Source organism: the organism of the source record quoted next, unplaced genomic scaffold, assembly GCF_019419815.1.
Source record: "Pyrus x bretschneideri cultivar Hongxiangsu unplaced genomic scaffold, Pyrus_bretschneideri_v1 Contig22, whole genome shotgun sequence".
In the NCBI taxonomy this organism is placed as follows: Eukaryota; Viridiplantae; Streptophyta; class Magnoliopsida; order Rosales; family Rosaceae; genus Pyrus; species Pyrus x bretschneideri.
Genome location: NW_025999524.1, coordinates 82,184 through 98,737, shown reverse-complemented (window position 1 = coordinate 98,737; position 16,554 = coordinate 82,184). Strand labels below are relative to the sequence as shown.

The 16,554-nt window shown below is 39.3% G+C and overlaps 5 protein-coding genes across 6 annotated transcripts; 3 read left to right on the top strand and 2 right to left on the bottom strand.

Moving 5' to 3' along the window:
* The first annotated feature begins 865 nt into the window (after nucleotides 1-865).
* LOC103949882 (mitotic spindle checkpoint protein MAD2) lies at nucleotides 866-2,659 on the top strand. The gene is made up of 7 exons (XM_009361018.3): nucleotides 866-1,165; nucleotides 1,283-1,298; nucleotides 1,427-1,557; nucleotides 1,716-1,836; nucleotides 1,948-2,051; nucleotides 2,145-2,266; nucleotides 2,385-2,659. Exons 1-7 carry the CDS (start codon nucleotides 1,093-1,095, stop codon nucleotides 2,439-2,441), a joined length of 624 nt encoding a protein of 207 aa, XP_009359293.1. The 5' UTR covers nucleotides 866-1,092; the 3' UTR covers nucleotides 2,442-2,659.
* A 570-nt stretch (nucleotides 2,660-3,229) lies between these two features.
* On the bottom strand, nucleotides 3,230-6,863 carry LOC103949881 (trihelix transcription factor GT-1). Its single transcript, XM_009361015.3, has 5 exons — nucleotides 6,314-6,863; nucleotides 4,693-4,731; nucleotides 4,114-4,245; nucleotides 3,737-3,961; nucleotides 3,230-3,589 (listed from the first exon to the last, which is right to left on the bottom strand). Exons 1-5 carry the CDS (start codon nucleotides 6,861-6,863, stop codon nucleotides 3,387-3,389), a joined length of 1,149 nt encoding a protein of 382 aa, XP_009359290.2. The 3' UTR covers nucleotides 3,230-3,386.
* LOC103949883 lies at nucleotides 6,813-9,279 on the top strand. Of its 2 annotated transcripts, none has more exons than XM_009361019.3 (2): nucleotides 6,813-7,562; nucleotides 8,057-9,279. In XM_009361019.3, exons 1-2 carry the CDS (start codon nucleotides 7,418-7,420, stop codon nucleotides 9,073-9,075), a joined length of 1,164 nt encoding a protein of 387 aa, XP_009359294.2. In that variant the 5' UTR covers nucleotides 6,813-7,417; the 3' UTR covers nucleotides 9,076-9,279. The 2 variants fall into 2 exon arrangements, with proteins under 2 accessions (XP_009359294.2, XP_009359295.2); XM_009361020.3 differs by having other exon boundaries at nucleotides 7,424-7,562; nucleotides 8,073-9,279.
* A 274-nt stretch (nucleotides 9,280-9,553) lies between these two features.
* On the top strand, nucleotides 9,554-10,189 carry LOC103949945. Its single transcript, XM_018648112.2, has one exon. The coding sequence runs from the start codon at nucleotides 9,900-9,902 to the stop codon at nucleotides 10,083-10,085; it is 186 nt and encodes a 61-aa protein (XP_018503628.2). The 5' UTR covers nucleotides 9,554-9,899; the 3' UTR covers nucleotides 10,086-10,189.
* Nucleotides 10,190-11,190: 1,001 nt separating this feature from the next.
* On the bottom strand, nucleotides 11,191-14,890 carry LOC103949888 (F-box protein SKIP14). The gene is given in 3 exon segments (XM_009361028.3): nucleotides 11,191-12,964; nucleotides 13,163-13,764; nucleotides 13,767-14,890. Coding segments are annotated over 3 exon segments (1,476 nt in total). The 5' UTR covers nucleotides 14,098-14,890; the 3' UTR covers nucleotides 11,191-12,421.
* Between the last annotated feature and the right edge of the window lie 1,664 nt (nucleotides 14,891-16,554).

The window sequence follows — 16,554 nt, the reverse complement described above, 5'->3', positions numbered from 1 at the left end:
CTTCGTACAAGAGAGAATGGGAGGAGCAGCTAGGGTTATTTCGTGGAGAAAATCTTCCCTTTCCATTGTATATAACGCATAACATGTGTAAGGTGAAGTGACGTTTGAATCTTAATTACTTGGTGTACTAAACAAAGTATTTTTTTAACATTTCTTTGTTGTGTATGAATGAGTGATTTTTAAGTATTAAGGGACTTCTCATTCGATGTCTATGGTTGTCGATTTGAGAAGTCCGTTGATACAAATATTTAAGTTAGTGACTTCTCATTCAACACTCATTGTTGTTATTACCATCTTGAAAGTGTTTTTAAGATAGCTGAAAACACTTTTCATGAAAAATATTTTTAGACCAATCTTTAGTAAAAATGCAATTTAATCTTAAAAAAAAAAACACTTAAAGTGTTTCCTTTAATAAGCACATAACTAATACTTTCTACAAGAAGCACTTCAAGTACTTTTGGAACAAAAAAAATTTCTTTAAAATCGCTTGCAGATATTTTAAAAGCACTTTCAAACGAGTCCTAAGACACTTTAAATAATTATTCATGTATTTTGTTTACCAACTTATTCTCCTTTATTACGTCCATAAATACTTATAATTTTTTATATCAAACTTATTTTTCAGATTTGAAGAGAAAATGGTTGCATTACGAAGAAATTGTGTAAAACAAAGAAGAAGGAAATTGTTTTAACGGGTGCGGTACTAACAGTCTTGGGCCTTTGTGTAAATCCAACAAAGTACAGGACCGCCTCGCAATCGCAAACAAGGCCATCTTACGAGCCGGCCCCACTTTCATAAAATATTTTGGTCCAAAACCCCCTTTCATAATTTCATAATTCATACCATAAAATGGCGCAAATTTAAAAATGTTACCGTTAATCCCGGAAAACCCAAAATTAAAGAATCTAGCCGTTGCATTCGCACTACTTTACTTTCGATGATTTTCTCGAAGCCCTAAAAATCTATTTCTTCCACCTCCTCATCGCACATAACTCAGAAACCGCTTTTCGTCTGGGAAATTCATAATTTTCTTACTTGCCAAACAGAAAATTAGATAGAATCTTTACTGGGTTTGGAAGCACATCGTAGTAATGGCTTCAAAAACGGCGACCAAAGACATCATCACTTTGCGTGGCTCCGCCGCCATTGTCAGCGAGTTCTTCGGTAATTTATCGTCCATTGGATTTGATTCTCATTTCTCTTTGTTGGGTTTTGTTCGGTTTCTGAGATATCTTTTTCTGATCTCTGCGTTTTGTGTTCTTTCTGTGTTCCCTCTTTCAGGATATTCAGCAAACAGGTAATGGGCATGGGATATTGGCCTTTGTTTTTGTTGTTTATGTTCTCCTTTTTGTGTTTGATTCATTTGGGATATGTATTTATTGGATATTGAAGTTAATATTGGTTGAAAATTTGGGTATTTTTTAGCATTCTGTACAATCGCGGAGTATATCCTGAAGAAAGCTTTGTGAAGGTGAAGAAATATGGATTGCCAATGTTGCTTACTCAAGACGAGGGCCTCAAATCCTTCATTGCCAACCTAACCGCTCAGCTTTCTGGTAATTTCTACCTATTTAGGGTTATTTTTTCTTAGTAGATCGATATCGAAATATGATACGATGTATATACTGCATTCTGCACCTACTAAATCTACATTGCTTGATTGAGATATGTTGTTCTTGGCGACTGATATGTTTTAATCTTGAATCTTGTAAAGAATGGCTGGAATCTGGAAAGTTGCAAAGAGTTGTTCTTGTTATAATGAGCAAGACCACCAGTGAGGTTCTTGAGAGGTGGAACTTCAGCATTGAGACTGATAGCGAGGTTGTCGAGCAGGGGTAATTCAATTCAATTTTGGATTATTTTGAGTTCCTCTTGTTGTATGAAACTACAGTTTGTTTTATTCATTTCTAACTCATGTTTCATTGTTTTGTTTTGTTTGATTTAAGCGTGTCGAGGGAAAAGAGTGACAAGGAAATCATGAGGGAGATTCAGGCAATCATGAGGCAGATTGCTTCGAGCATCACTTACTTGCCATGTCTTGATGAACCCTGTAAGGCAAACACACTCACTTATCCAAACGAAGGTGGTTTACTTATTCATATTGGTATTTATCATGTTCATTTGTTCGATTACTTGCTTTTAGGTGTGTTTGATGTGTTGGCATACACGGATAAAGATGTTGCAGTCCCATTCACTTGGATCGAGAGTGATCCGAAACTGATTACAAATCCAGAAATAGTAAAACTGCATTCCTTTGACACCAAGGCAAGTTCCAGACATTGCATTCCCATTTTATAATTTTCATTCATTTAGAAATCTCTTCCCCGTAAAACAAGGAAATGGTTTGGTTGCTGACAGTTGATCAGTTTGCTGGATCGTGCAGATTCACAAGGTTGACACTCTAGTGTCGTACAAGAACGACGAATGGGACGAGCAGTAAGAGGAGGGGGATGGTATCCAGTATCCATGTTTCGTGGACTTCTGGTATTGTGAATCTTTTATTCACAATTTGTTAGAACGGTTCGGGCGAGGATGAAAATTTGTGCGCTGATGTATTTTCGTCTTGGTGTTTTCGACATGGGAGTTGGATATTCATTTCGTACCAGACAAGTCATCGGATGTATTAGTTTCCATATATAAAATAGATTCTGTTGTGCCCATGCTCTTCGAAATGCAGCAGAAAGACATCACTTAAATCGCATGAAAGCAATCCTTGGTGTGTGGTTAAGAAAACGAAATACCGTTTGTGCTTTCAGCATATATTGGGCCCAATAAAATGGGCTGGATAAACTAAAATTTGGCCTCACCTTCTCTTTAAAACGTGGAGCTATTGCTTTTTTCTTTTTTTTTTTCCCTTTTTTTTCCGTATTAAAAGTAAATTTACATAAATATTTACATCTTTCCGTCAAGATGGATACTTTATATCCTTTTAAAATTGCTCATGATGGGAAACCTTCTCGCCAAAAAGTTTGATGCGCACACATTATATATACGAGCGGGTTTGAACTACTCCATGTTGATGTTGGTGTGACAGTTCTACCGAAAAGTTTGCTCCTGGGAGTCAAAAGATTGAATTAATTGATAATTAAATGTTTAGGGGCCATCTGATAACGAAAAATTGAATTAACTGAAAGCGAAATGGTTAGCTGGCCATTTAATTTGTCAAAAAATGAGAGGCGGAAGAACCATAAGAAATAAATGAAATGAATAGGAAAGGAGGCAATGAAGTGTAGAAGAGTAGACTTGTATTTACAAACAGCAAAGTGCAGGCCAAGTGTGCAAATATAATATCGTCTTTCTTCTACCATGATACATAACCTGCAACGCTGAACAAAAAAGGGTCCATAACCATCCACAATTACATTGAGAAGGGAACGCGGTTCCCTCAACTCACACCGCGGTATATTGCACCCGGGCGAAGGTTGTCCATATTTTCAATATTTCTGTACCCGTCAAACTCCCTCAGATACGACCACCCCCGGCGGGACAGAAACTCGCGATAATCTTCTTCTGTGAAGAAAAGCTTCTCCTCTGTGTGTACTGGTATGTGGTCCGACTCGTCATAGAGGCACACTTTGATGGCCACCCCTGAAATTTGGACTTTAGCATCAAGTTTTCAATACGAAAGGGGTAGCAAAACATTATTAGATAGATCTCTGTGAATAGGAGTTGCTACTTCTCAACCACTCTCCTAAGGAACTACTAAGATCAATATGATCGATACATGACCTATACCTTCATCAAGATGTAGAGTGTAATTCCCCAAGGGCATGTCCCTGTCAAGACTTCGGACTATCTGGTCTTCATCCTCCAACCAGAAGGAGCGTTTTGTTCTCAACCTAAAAGCAGACTTAATTGCATCCTTAATGGCATCTGCGGTGCCATCGATACCAATCCTTCTAGTATAGTCACCCCAGTTGACTAATATGACTCTACCACCATATGCTTGACCCTCCACACCTGTCAAAAAATGGAAAAGAAATTGAAATAAACGAACTATTGACAACACAGTAACAAGGCATTTTGCATGCTACTCATCCGTATACATTTGGAGCAAAACACATATAACAAGACGCTTGTTGAGCAAATATCCCAACTTCAATTTAACTTACCATTTCCCTGGGTTTCTCTCCAATTCCACGGTGGAACTCCACCTGCTGTAACTGCATCAGCTGCAGTGATGGCAAGAGGATGACCATCATGATCCAAACGTCTTTCAAGATTGAGTGTTGGCCTGCCACTAGCTGCACACCAAGGAACATAAAAAGAGAGGACATATGTCTCTTTGAAAACAAAAAATGACTTAGAAAAACATGATACATAGAAGTAGAATATAGGAAAAGAAACATGCAGAAAAGTTAATACGCTCACATGAAGAACTCATCATTTCCGCCAAAAGGAAAAGAAAAAACAGAACTCAGCATTGACGATAAAAAAGGGAGGAAAAAAGTCATTGGTCATTGAATCTTGAATGCCATCTATCATGCTAATAATATCCAACATGAGCCATGAGATGGACTATTTGAGATGGTTGTACCAGAATAACCTTAAAGAACTGATCATTCCCCTAAAGATAATAAGTTATCATAATTTCTAAGAGTGGTCAAGAGTTATCAGGCAAGCTAATAATTAGGTGATGAAATAACATAAACATACACCAGAACACTAAAACTCAGATTAAATTAATGTACCTTCAACAGGTGCAAATGAAATGCTTGCATCTTCAATACCTGCATGAGCAGAAAATCCGTCAAAGAAATTTCTAATCTATCAAAACAACAGAGAGAAATTTCTAATCCATCAACACAACGTAGAGAGAAAAAGTTGGAGCAAAATGAAGTCGTTTATGTTGAAATTTTCGCCTATATGAACGAACTATAACATTTAACTCCTAACTCCAAGGCATACTAGGAAATGCGATAGCAGAATTTCCAAGACCGAAAGACTAAAGAACATAAAGCACTACCCAAAAGAAGGAGAAGAAAAGGAAGAACAGGAATGTGTTGTTCAATCCCCATGCAGCACTTGATACATAGGGAACATGGACGGAACATGGGCAAGGATCACCTGAGCTGCAGTCCTCCGCAAATTGCAAGGCCGGTTACGTTCCTGATAAGGAACGTTAAAACAGGGCAAATCAAAGGATAAGTCCCCCCCATTGTCTGTTACAAAAGTCATACATAACAGTTTTTCGCAACTCCAGGAAACGTGTCATTACATGATGAAGTATTTAGAACGCACAACAGAAAATGTAACATATGAAGCTGATGTCAGTGGATATCGTCACAGGAAATGGTGTTTTATACGGCCTATAATGTATCAGGACAGACGCCAGGGTACCATGATAGCGGAAAAAAACAACTAAGACACAGAAAAACACATGAAAGGTTAAAAACATTCCTTGTATTTAAGATTTGTTTGGTATGAAGCAGCGTCTTCAATACTTTACTAAATACTACACAACTTTCATGCACGTTCAACCTGCTTTGAAACCCAGCATACGACATCTCTATAATAGACAATGATAAGCAAAAGGACAAATTCAATGCGTTGCCACAATATAGGCCAGTGCCTTGTTCATCTTTTATAATATCAAGGCATCAACCAAGAACAAATTGACTTTTGACTAGGTTACACTAATCTGTGAATCCCTCTCCACTGGTTTATTAAATGTGCAATCTCATCGTCAAAACTGGAAATACATCCAGAATGCATATCTATCATGACTCAAGCCTACCCCAACCCGTATACCAGATCCGAAAGCAAGTGCTGTGCAAGATACTCAGAATTAAACTCACCACACAGTCCGCTCTCCCGATAACATCAAATTACTCATCAAGGTTTTCATATCTTATATCTATAGCCATCACACCCAGATGTTCATGCAGAGCTACCATAAATATGTCTTAAATGGCCATTAATGCAGGAATTACTCAAGAGATAATACGTGGGTATCAGCAGTGTGAAGAGGATGACTCTATTAACGTTAGTATTCAATGGTCAATTGTTACAAACCTTTTACACTCCACATTACTAATTATAGCCATTTCCATATACAGGAACATTTCTAAATTGAAAACGCTAAACCAAACCCCTCTCAATTTAGATTTAACAGATTAGTAATGTACCAAATTCAGATAAACAAGAACAACTACAAAAATGGAAACGACTGACAAATACATCAAAAGGGTAGGCAATTTTCTTCAAAACACTATAATTTTCAGCTCAAGTTTAACAAAGCCACTTCGAATTCAATCACAAATATTCAACCAGCAATCTAAAAATTCAGAAAAGGGAAGAATAACTCGATACCTTTATCTGAAAATTGCACGAAAGAATCGACCTTTGGGGGAGTGGGGCTTTTGTACTGCGTATTCTTGCTTCTATCCTTCAAAATCTCCTCAATCTCCTTGTAATACGACATCTTAGCTGACCCACTTCCCCTATCATGGTGCTTAGCCTTCTTGAACTCTTTCAGCAAGTTCCTCCACTTGTCCGTGCACATCGTCGGTGACCGATCGAACCCTTTCTCTCTCATCTTCGCAGAAATCTGCTCCCACAAGTGCTTGTTCGACTTGGAGGTGTTGAACAAGCCGTCCATCCCGCGACGGAGGGCTATTAAGCTTCGGGTCTCGTCCTGCACCCAAGTCTCGGCTCGCTTCTTCGGCGCCCTCACTTCGTGGTCCTCACCGCTGCTGTCACCCATAAGCATCTGTTGCGGCAGCGGCTGTTGAAGATGAGCTTGGGATTGGGATTGAGATTGGGGAAGGTCCTCGTTCGAGACCACCACCTCCATCATCATGTCCCGGCTGGCTTCCTCTTTGTAGAAATCGATTGGTCGAGCCTTTTCCGGCAAATACATGGTGGCGGGTGTGGAAATTGAAAGTCTGAGTTTGAAAAGGATGTTTGAGAGAGTGAGACTGTGGATTCGATTCAGTGATATATTGGGTGGAAAAGGAAGAAGAAAGTGAAGTACTTGACCAGCGGCAGAACTAACCCATTTTTGTTTCGTTTTTTTTTCTTTCTTTTCAGTCGGTGGGTTTTGGGTTTTCACAGCTCAGACACAGAGAGAAACTACAGTGAGAGGAAGAAAGTGCTTGAATTTAAAGCTTTTGTCTTTTGATTAGCGAAGAAAGAAGAGAGAGTTCAGCGCTTTCTCTCTCCTCTCTTTCCCTCTCTGGTTGCTGAGCTTTATACCGAAGTTCCCAACTTTAAACGCTACGTTTCGAAGCCGTTTTACTCAAAACGACGGCGTTTTTAGACTGGTATAAGTACGTGGCCTGTTGGATTTTTGGAAAATGTTATCAGCTGCTAGCCTGCTACCCGCCCTAAAATCTTCTTCCTTTTCTCTCTATCAAATTTTGCAGTGGCAAAAACAAAACCCTAGAAATGGTGGTGGCTGGAACATAGTGACAGATGAAGCTCATTCAAGTCTCTTCCGCTCACTCCAGAGCTTCTCTGTATTTTCTCCATGGCGGAGTGACCTCTCGGACTCCCAAGCCTCGCTCCGCTTCCTCCGCAGCTCCCAAAGTCGGAGCCTTTAGTTCGAGCCGTCTCTCAGGTATTAAATCATACAGCTTGAGTGCAATATGTTTTTATCCCCTTCATGTTCGAATTAAGGACTTCTAATCGTGTGGGTTTTGACTTTGAATTGAATTGGGAGATTGGGGGAGGAAGTTGAGCTTTTTGGGTTTTCTTTTATCTTTTTCTCATTAGCAGTACTTGTATTTAGAGTAAACTGCGTCCTCTGGTTTTCTTGTTTTTTGAATCGCTTTGCGAATACTGTGAATGGAATGATACATTTTGTAGGAAAAGGATGGTATTTCGAAAATTCAGTTCCTTCTTTGGTTGAAAATTGATACTTGCCCTACAGGAGGAACGATAGAATGTGCTTGTTCACTTGGATTTATTTTGTCATGAAGAAGATTACTGCGTATTCATGTAATGTTAGATGTGTCTAGAACGCATTTGGCATTCTTTCTGATGAATTTTGTGTCTAAAATTTTGTAAACCAATATCGTTTGAGGAAGTTTCTTCAACTAAACTTTCAAGCAGTGTGTGGCTTTTGCAGGACCCTTCATCGAAACAAAGTAGCTATGGGTGGCATTGTCAGATTAGCAACGACAACGAGCAATGCCTGCTGCACCGGATTCTGCAGGTCTCACCATAAAGCATTAGAATTGCTATCCTCAAGGAAGATAGGGTTTAGGAAAGATATTTTGAGACCTTTTTCCACATGCACCAAAACACTGATCTCTCCGGTTGTCCCTCTTGTCATTCATCGTCCCCCATCATTACTAGTGCTAGCCACCCAGCTTTCACCGTCTGATGCTCCCCAACGATCAGAGGAATGGTTTGCCCTACGCAAGGACAAGCTGACCACAAGCACCTTCAGCACTGCCTTGGGATTTTGGAAAGGGACCCGCCGGCCAGAGCTCTGGCAAGAGAAGGTATTTGAATCAGAGAAACATATTGTGGAAGCATCTAAGAGAGCCATGGAGTGGGGCGTGCTCAATGAAGAAGTAGCCATTGAAAAGTACAAAAGCATCACAGGTCGTGAAGTGAGTTCATACGGATTTGCTACCCATGCAGAGGAGCGATATGGTTGGATTGGTGCCTCCCCAGACGGTCTTCTCGAGGGTCTTATTGATTGCTATCAAGGCGGTGGGATACTGGAAGTGAAGTGTCCATACAACAAGGGGAAGCCAGAGAAGGCTCTGCCCTGGTCAACCATGCCTTTCTATTACATGCCTCAGGTGCAGGGCCAAATGGAGGTACTGGACAGAGAGTGGGTTGATCTGTACTGCTGGACACCGAACGGAAGCACAATATTCCGCGTGTGCAGGGACTGGAGTTACTGGAACTTGATGCATGGAATTTTAAGGGAATTCTGGTGGGAAAATGTGGTTCCGGCTAGGGAGGCTCTATTGATGGGGAAAGAAGAAGATGCCAAGCAATACATTCCGACTTCTACACACAAGCAAACAGGCCTTGCCATTGTCAAAAGCTTGAAGCTTGCCAGTGAGTCTAAGCTGCTGTGTAGAGAAATTGCAGGTCATGTAGAATTTTTGTAGACGATAGGTTCAGTAAAAGGATGAGGGAAATTGATCCTTGTTTTGTTTTCCCTCCCTCCCAGGCTTGAAGTTGTAATCCAACGGTTCCCGAATGTTCCTCTATGTCTGTCGGGAACATCGGCATATGTGCGAACCATCGTGTAATCTCAGCGATATCATGGAAATACCGCCGGCCTGGGAGTAAAAATGGTTTTTCCCCTCAAATTTCGGTGTTTGGTACTTGAGAAAAAGGGACATTTCGGCCGAAATGTAGGGAGACGATGTGCATCTAAGATGATAAACTTACCACTCTCTAAAACAGGCATTGTCTGTATGACATGGTTGGTTATAATTTACAGGGCTTGGCATGGATGTAGGTTTTAGAGTTTGACTTGACTGCTAGTTGCCTACTGCTCGGTCAACTGCAGTAGGTAGACAAGGCAAAATCTTGTGTGTAACTAGTTATTTACGTTCGTTATAATTTTTTGCATCACGTGAATTCCGACAAAGGAAAACGAGTCTATTACTAACTATTTTAGTCCAATAACGAACATGACCAAATTTAGGATACTCGAGTTGGTTTAGGTATAAATCAAGTTACATAATAAGCAAAAGACCGTTGGACAAATTTCTAAACTTGTTCATCAAACTTAACTAACTTCTGCCAAACAGTTTTCCTTTCGATCGAATTAAGGAAAAATCAACATTGGATTAAAATAAAATAAAAACTAACCCTTTTGCAACAAATTCCAAAGCTCTGTTGCTAAAAGAAGTTTTTAACCTCGAAAAAGAAGAACGCGAGAGAGAGAAAAGAAAAAAAGAAAAAAAAGGAAAAAAAGAGGACAATGGATTCTGGTCTGTCTTGGGCTGATCAATGGGACAACAACCCGGACCCGCCGCCACCGGGATCATCCGACAAGGACAATAAGAAGGGCAAGGATGGATCGAAGAGGAGCTTCGGGAAGGCAGTTTTGAGTTTCAAGTGGGTGGAGAAGATCCGGAAGAAAACTCAGAAAGAAGATGGGCAATGAAACGATGTGGCTTCTTCCAGTATATATAATGTCACTAACCAGTTTAATCCCATTTGTCTTCATATTTTCTGTTGAATAAATGGTTTAATTAATGAAAATTTCAGTTAATTTACGATCAATTTTACTTCATTTGTATTGCTTGAATTAAAATTGTATGTCATGAAAATAAGAGAAACTAGCGTATAATCGGAATTTTACTGTGAAAATATATCAGTCAATCACGCATTGTCTTGACTTTGAAGTTTTCTATGCAAATATCATTACAATGACATCCTGTTGCATAAATTATTTGTCATATCATGTGTCCATGGCATAAATGAATGAATGACACATGCATCTCTCTGTCGCGAACAAGAAGTAAAATGAGCTGCAAAAATGACACGTCTTTCTTCGTTTCTTGAGCGATGACCAGTTTACCAAGTATTTGAGTTAGCCCCACGCAAGACATGTGAGCGAATAATGAATGTTACGTTTTTGAGTTGGACCATGCACGCATGCCAACAGAAACATCCTTACGCATGATATAGCAACATTACGACGATATCTTAAGTCAATTACGTGCTATCATGCGAGAAAATTAATTTTATCCTCACTTTCGACATAATTTTATGTATTAATTACATGCTATCATGTGAAAAAATTATTTTTATCCTCACTCTCGACATAATTCCATGTATCAAATAGCCACTGAAAACGTGAATAACACTCTTCATTGACCTAGATCATATCTAATTGGAGATGTAAAATGTCATGTTTGAGCACTTAACATTTTTGTTAGACGGAAAAGCTCTCCAATAGATGAGATGTGACCAACAATGTAAATATACATCTTTCATAAGTGAACCTCTATAATGAGACAAGTAAATTGTATCTAAAATTTATACACGCCCCGTCAAAATAGATCTCACATTTATATTTATTGAAAATGTAAAATAAGATGCAAATGTGATCGCACCAAAAATGAATCAAATGATAAGTTCTCCTTATCGTAAGTTGACTAGGGCACCTTGTTTCTGCTCCCAACTTTGGGAATACATTGTTACAAAACATGCTTAAAAGATACACATTTGAAAGGATTGTGGCCTAAACGATAAAAATGTAAGGATGAAAGAACAAGTGGGAAAATCTCGATAATAAGAGAATAATACATCCAAGGAAAGTGGGAAAAAGAGCGTACATAGCGAGCAATAGCTTTGCCCGCTTTTACATAAAACCATAACTTAATGAGAGAAAGTACATTTTACATCATTCGTTTCGACCGTAAAGAAGCAGATAACTTGGTGCTCAAGGCACACACGAAAGATAACTCTGGTTGACGCCAGAGAAGCAGCATTTGGCAATTCTTTGCTCAAAGAGCATACGGTGAAGCTGCCATGGATCCTAACTGAGACAGACGAAAGACGTCCTCCAAAGCAAGAACATACCAGCACGGCCTTTTTTTTAACAATGCACATGCACATGCCCCGTCTTTTATGAACAACATTGTTTCCGGCAGGAGGAAACAATCGTAGCTTCATTCTTGACTGAACAAGAACGAATCTGTGGAATGGCACTATAGATGACACCAGATAAAATCAGTGCAATATATAAAGCCAGGTAGAAGATCCTGTCCTGCTCTGGGATTCATCCCAAATAGCAGGTCACAGATGGGAGTGCTACTTCGGAACATAAACTGCTGCACAACTGGAAGAATGAACAATGTAACTCCCTTGTATGACTGCAAGAACCAACGTACTTCACGCTTCAAACTCTTCACAGGTAACCGACGACCACTTCCATGCGTAGGCACAGAGTTCACAGAGCACAATGGCCGATGTACAACAAATAAGTTGCCTTTCCACTTTGCTCTCTACAAGTAGTAGTTCCCTACTGTTGACCGCTCTAGTAGGCTACCTCGCATATTGGTCAGATGCCAACAGACTTCATACATAATACTCCAAGGCAAATCAACATACTCCTTGTAGAACAATTACCCATGCCAGAGCCAACTAACGGAATCACCAGAACAAAATTCCATGCCCTCCAGTGGATGCAGAAATTTGTTCACAATCTCCTTCACCCCTAAAATTTCCATCTTTTTTGTTTTTATTTTACATTTTTTTTTCTGTTCATCACGATGTACTAGCAGTGGGCTCGGAGCCCCAGATGAGATACAAACTGCCAAAGCTGAAGTCAACCAATAGACTAAATCCAACAAAGCCAGCTGACCAAGCGGTATGAGATAAAGGGACCATAATCTTAAACTGATTGGATACCTTAGGAACCACTTGTAATTTTCTCATCCATTAATATGAAACCAGCAGATTTACAGAACCAACAGAACCTAGCCATGTCGACTAAGAAGTATCATTCCGTTCATGGAGAACAGAAGGTTTGGAGGGACCGTAGGTTCCATCCTGTGTCTCTTGAGACTTTAGTAGCTGCTTCCAACAATCTGAGCAAAGCAACTCCAAACAAAACGTTTCCTCATATTCACTATCATTAATGCACCGACCACACTCAATACACCTCCCTATGCAAAGTGTGCAGGCCCTGCATACCTGAGTTGGATGTTCTTTCCCTTGACAAGCCTCAGCAGGGCAATCATAGACAAGCCTCAGGTTCTGGCATCGAGGGCACATTTCAATATCAATGTCACTATCATCATCAGAGGCCAGATAAAAGTTCCCTCTTTGATAAAAATGTGGCTTGCGTGTATTAGGCTGCATCTGCCCATCAGTTCCCAACAAGAACTTCAACTCTTCAAAATGCTTCTGTGTCACACCATAGAGTCCACCAATTCGTAAATGCTTCACACCTTGTGCACCCTTGGAATTGAACACCTTTAAGCTATTTACAATGCCCTCAATACTGAGTCTAGTACATCCAGGCACGCTCAACTGCACAAATAAATGGAACATGAATCAAATTTTTCTTCACTAGAGTTAACTTTGAGCACAAGTCTACGAAATTTAAGGTAAACAATTAATAACCATGAATGGTCGTGCAGAACTTCTTGTAAAGAGACAATAATAAAAGAATTCTAAGAAAAAAACGCTGCAAACAGTTAAGGTAAAATCCAGAAGCCAAAAACTAACCTTGGCTAGCCTGGGATTACTTTCAAGCACACGCTTCAGACCATCATCAGTGATCCTTGGGCACTCCACCAGGCTCAAGCTCTGCAGATTTCCTTGAGCCCTATCAGTTAATTGCAAAAGAACATCATCGGTAATCTTCTCGTTCAGTGGCTGATCTATGTGAATATTTCTCCACAAAAGGGGGTCACCGCGAACTGTAGAATGGAGAGATCTGCAAACACCGTCTACAACAAGAAGATCCTGCACCCCAAGATAACTAAGGGCAAACATCAAAGCCCCATGAGGAGCTCCTCCATCACCGCCACCACAAATCCCATCGCCATGCTGGACCTCTACATTTTGCTGATTGGAAAAACCACAACTTTCATTGCCAAAATTCAAAACGTCAAAGACTGGACATGCTGATCCAAAACCGCTGTGTAAGGGCGAATCATCAACTCCCTTCTCTTTTGAGCACCCACCGAATCCACTGGCTACATTAGACTTGTGATCGACCCCAATATTCCCTGGGAATGCCTGGAACTTCATAGCATTATTCCAGATAAAATTCAACCCCGCAAAAAGTTCATAATTACCGTTACTTGTCCCCACCTCATCCCTCTGTAACCACTGTAGTCCACTTCCAAATCCTCAAGCCAGCCTGTGATAGCCGTAAACGTGGTACTTATATCCATGCCAAAAGGGTCCGAAGGCAATAGATCAAGAATGTCATTCGAAACGGGATCCTGTGAGAAACCCCTATCACATCTATCTCTTCCATAATCAAAGCAACCATCCACTTCTCGATTTGAATGCCACGGCCTACCGAAACCATCTCCATTCCTCTCTGGCATACCCTCCACGAGGTACCCATTGGCAATCCTCATTGGAGAAACCAAATTGTCCTCAGACAGATGCCCCGGAAAGATTGGTCGGTGAGAAAAATTCAAGGCCATTGAATACACACCCCAACCAGACTTCTCTCTACATAAGTCTATACACAAACGGCAAACCCTAGATTTCTTGAACCCTTTTTCTCTCTTCTTTTTTTTTCGTTTTATCAAAGAGGTGTGGGAAAAAAAAAATATATATATATATATATATGTATATGTAACAAGGGGAAGGAAGATCTAACAAGGAAACCCTCAATTTCTGATGGCAGACTAAAACGACGCCCAAAAATTTCACAGAATTTCTTGCAAATAACCTAAAATCAGCTGAAATGGAAACCGAAAAAACGATGCCGCAACCAATTTATCTACAGGGATAAGAATCAAAGAATTTAACTTTTTTGGGGGGATTTTTTATTCGACTAACCTAGGGTTTATACCAAACGAGGCAAAAACAGATACCCAACACAGAACGGATCAAAGAAACAAAATTTCGATAGACTTGAAAAGGGAAACTGATAACTCAAGGGATAACCAAATGAAATAAACGAGAAACGAATCGAAACAATTACCACCAACCCTAATTTTTGCTCAGACAAACACAATCGACAAAGCGAAGCCGCCTCCTGGTACCGAACCCTCGCGGAAGAAAAAGAAGAAGGAGAAAAAGATATTAACTTTCTGCTCGATTCGATTGAAATTCTAGGGTTTTCAGAACATTCTGCTCTTTTCCTGAGGTGGGAATTCGATCCGAACAGAGGACGAGCGCTTGTCGATCGAGTTCAGGGAGAAGAGAGAGAAGGAGAAACGCCAAGAAAATTGAATAAAAGTGTAGAAATAATAAATAAAAAAAGGGGGGGGGGAGAAAATATTGTGGGAAGAGAGAGAAAGTCAGGGTGAATTGTCCAATTTAGGAGTGGGGTTGGGGAGAAGGACACGTGTCGGTTGTTAGAAGGGTTTACCGCTTCTTCGCAGTAGGATACTAGGATGTGGCGGGAGAAGGAATCCTTTTTTCGCTCTGATTCCCAACAGCCGCTCCCTTTCTCCCCCGCCCCCATCTCTCGCTCTCTTTGAACTCTCTCGCCCTCCAAATTAAAACAATTAAAATAATAATTAATCTCACTTTTGAATAATAAATAATGTTTTTCTTTGATCATAACATTTTGCACTGTGTTTTAGGTTTTTTTTGCCAATTGGGTCTTCATTTTGGCAAAAAAAAAAAAAAAAAAAAAAAACTTTTGGAATTATGAATTTTAAACTAGGATTTTTATTTTAAGAGAAGACAACTGATGACGAACCATTGTTATCCATTACTTTCGGGTTCGGAGAAGGCTAATTGAGAATTCACAGCTTAAAAAATATTGAACTCGGGACCTTCCGTTTTTTCCTGTAGAGAATTGTTGTTCGCATTTTTTCATTGAACTACTTGCTGTGATTAAATTAAGATTGTTTAACCATAGCTTTCTTATGTTGAAATGGGTACGGGGGACACTAATAATATAATAAAAAATTGTAAAGTCTTTGCATATAATTTGTCGTAGAGACATGAGATCGGAAAATTAATGGACAATAAATAAGAACATTACCTGATAATTACCATTTTCGTAATGTTTTATTTTTCTTTTCTTTTCGTCTAGTGGGATTTAGATTTGGATTTAGATTTGGGTTTCCATTTGTGCCCGTTTGATTTTGTTGATCAGGTGGAGGGTAAATTAGTCATTGAAGAAGGGGGTTTACGGGTTTCGTCGGTAAGCGCAAGTTGGAGGGAAGATAGGTTGTGTTTGGGAGCGCGTGTTGGTAGAGTTTTGGGGTTTTGCGTCCAAACGGTCAAGTTGGCGACGTGTCACCCACGGGCCCATTTTTAGAGCCTAGTTAACAAGAGATTTTTCATTGTACCGTACACACGATTAAAATTAAAAACGGTCAAATAATTTCGTTAAAATACTAATAACTTATAAAATAAAGCATCTTATCATTTATATGATAACACATGGTGTACTAAGTGTCGGACAATAAAATTTTCTCCTTGATGGCTTCGGCATTATCCATCAGGATAATCCGAATCCAGCCCCTTTCGCAAGTCTTTTTATTTAATCTTTTGTCAAAAGTTCAAAAACCCATTGGGAAAGTTCTATTCTTTTCATTTTGGTCCTAATCCCTTTCACAAGTTAAGAGAATTTTTATTTATCCCATTTGTCTTTTGATTTATTTATTCACATATTTGGCTATTTAGGTGAATTGATTGATTTATTTGTTTTGTTTCTTTGTTTATTGGTTGGTTGTTGGTTGTGGATGTATTTATTTGTTTTGTTAATATTTTATTTGACACAAAAAAAAAATTAATTAATTAATAACTTTGAAATGGTCCAAGCCTTGAGTAAAAATTAAATAAAAAATATAAAAATTTAGATTGTTGTATAATGAAGGTGAATAGCAATAAAGATAGCCATATCAAAATGTTTGTAACAAACATTGCATATGATCTAATTTAATTGCATTTTTCCCCTAAAAAGAGGATCAGCT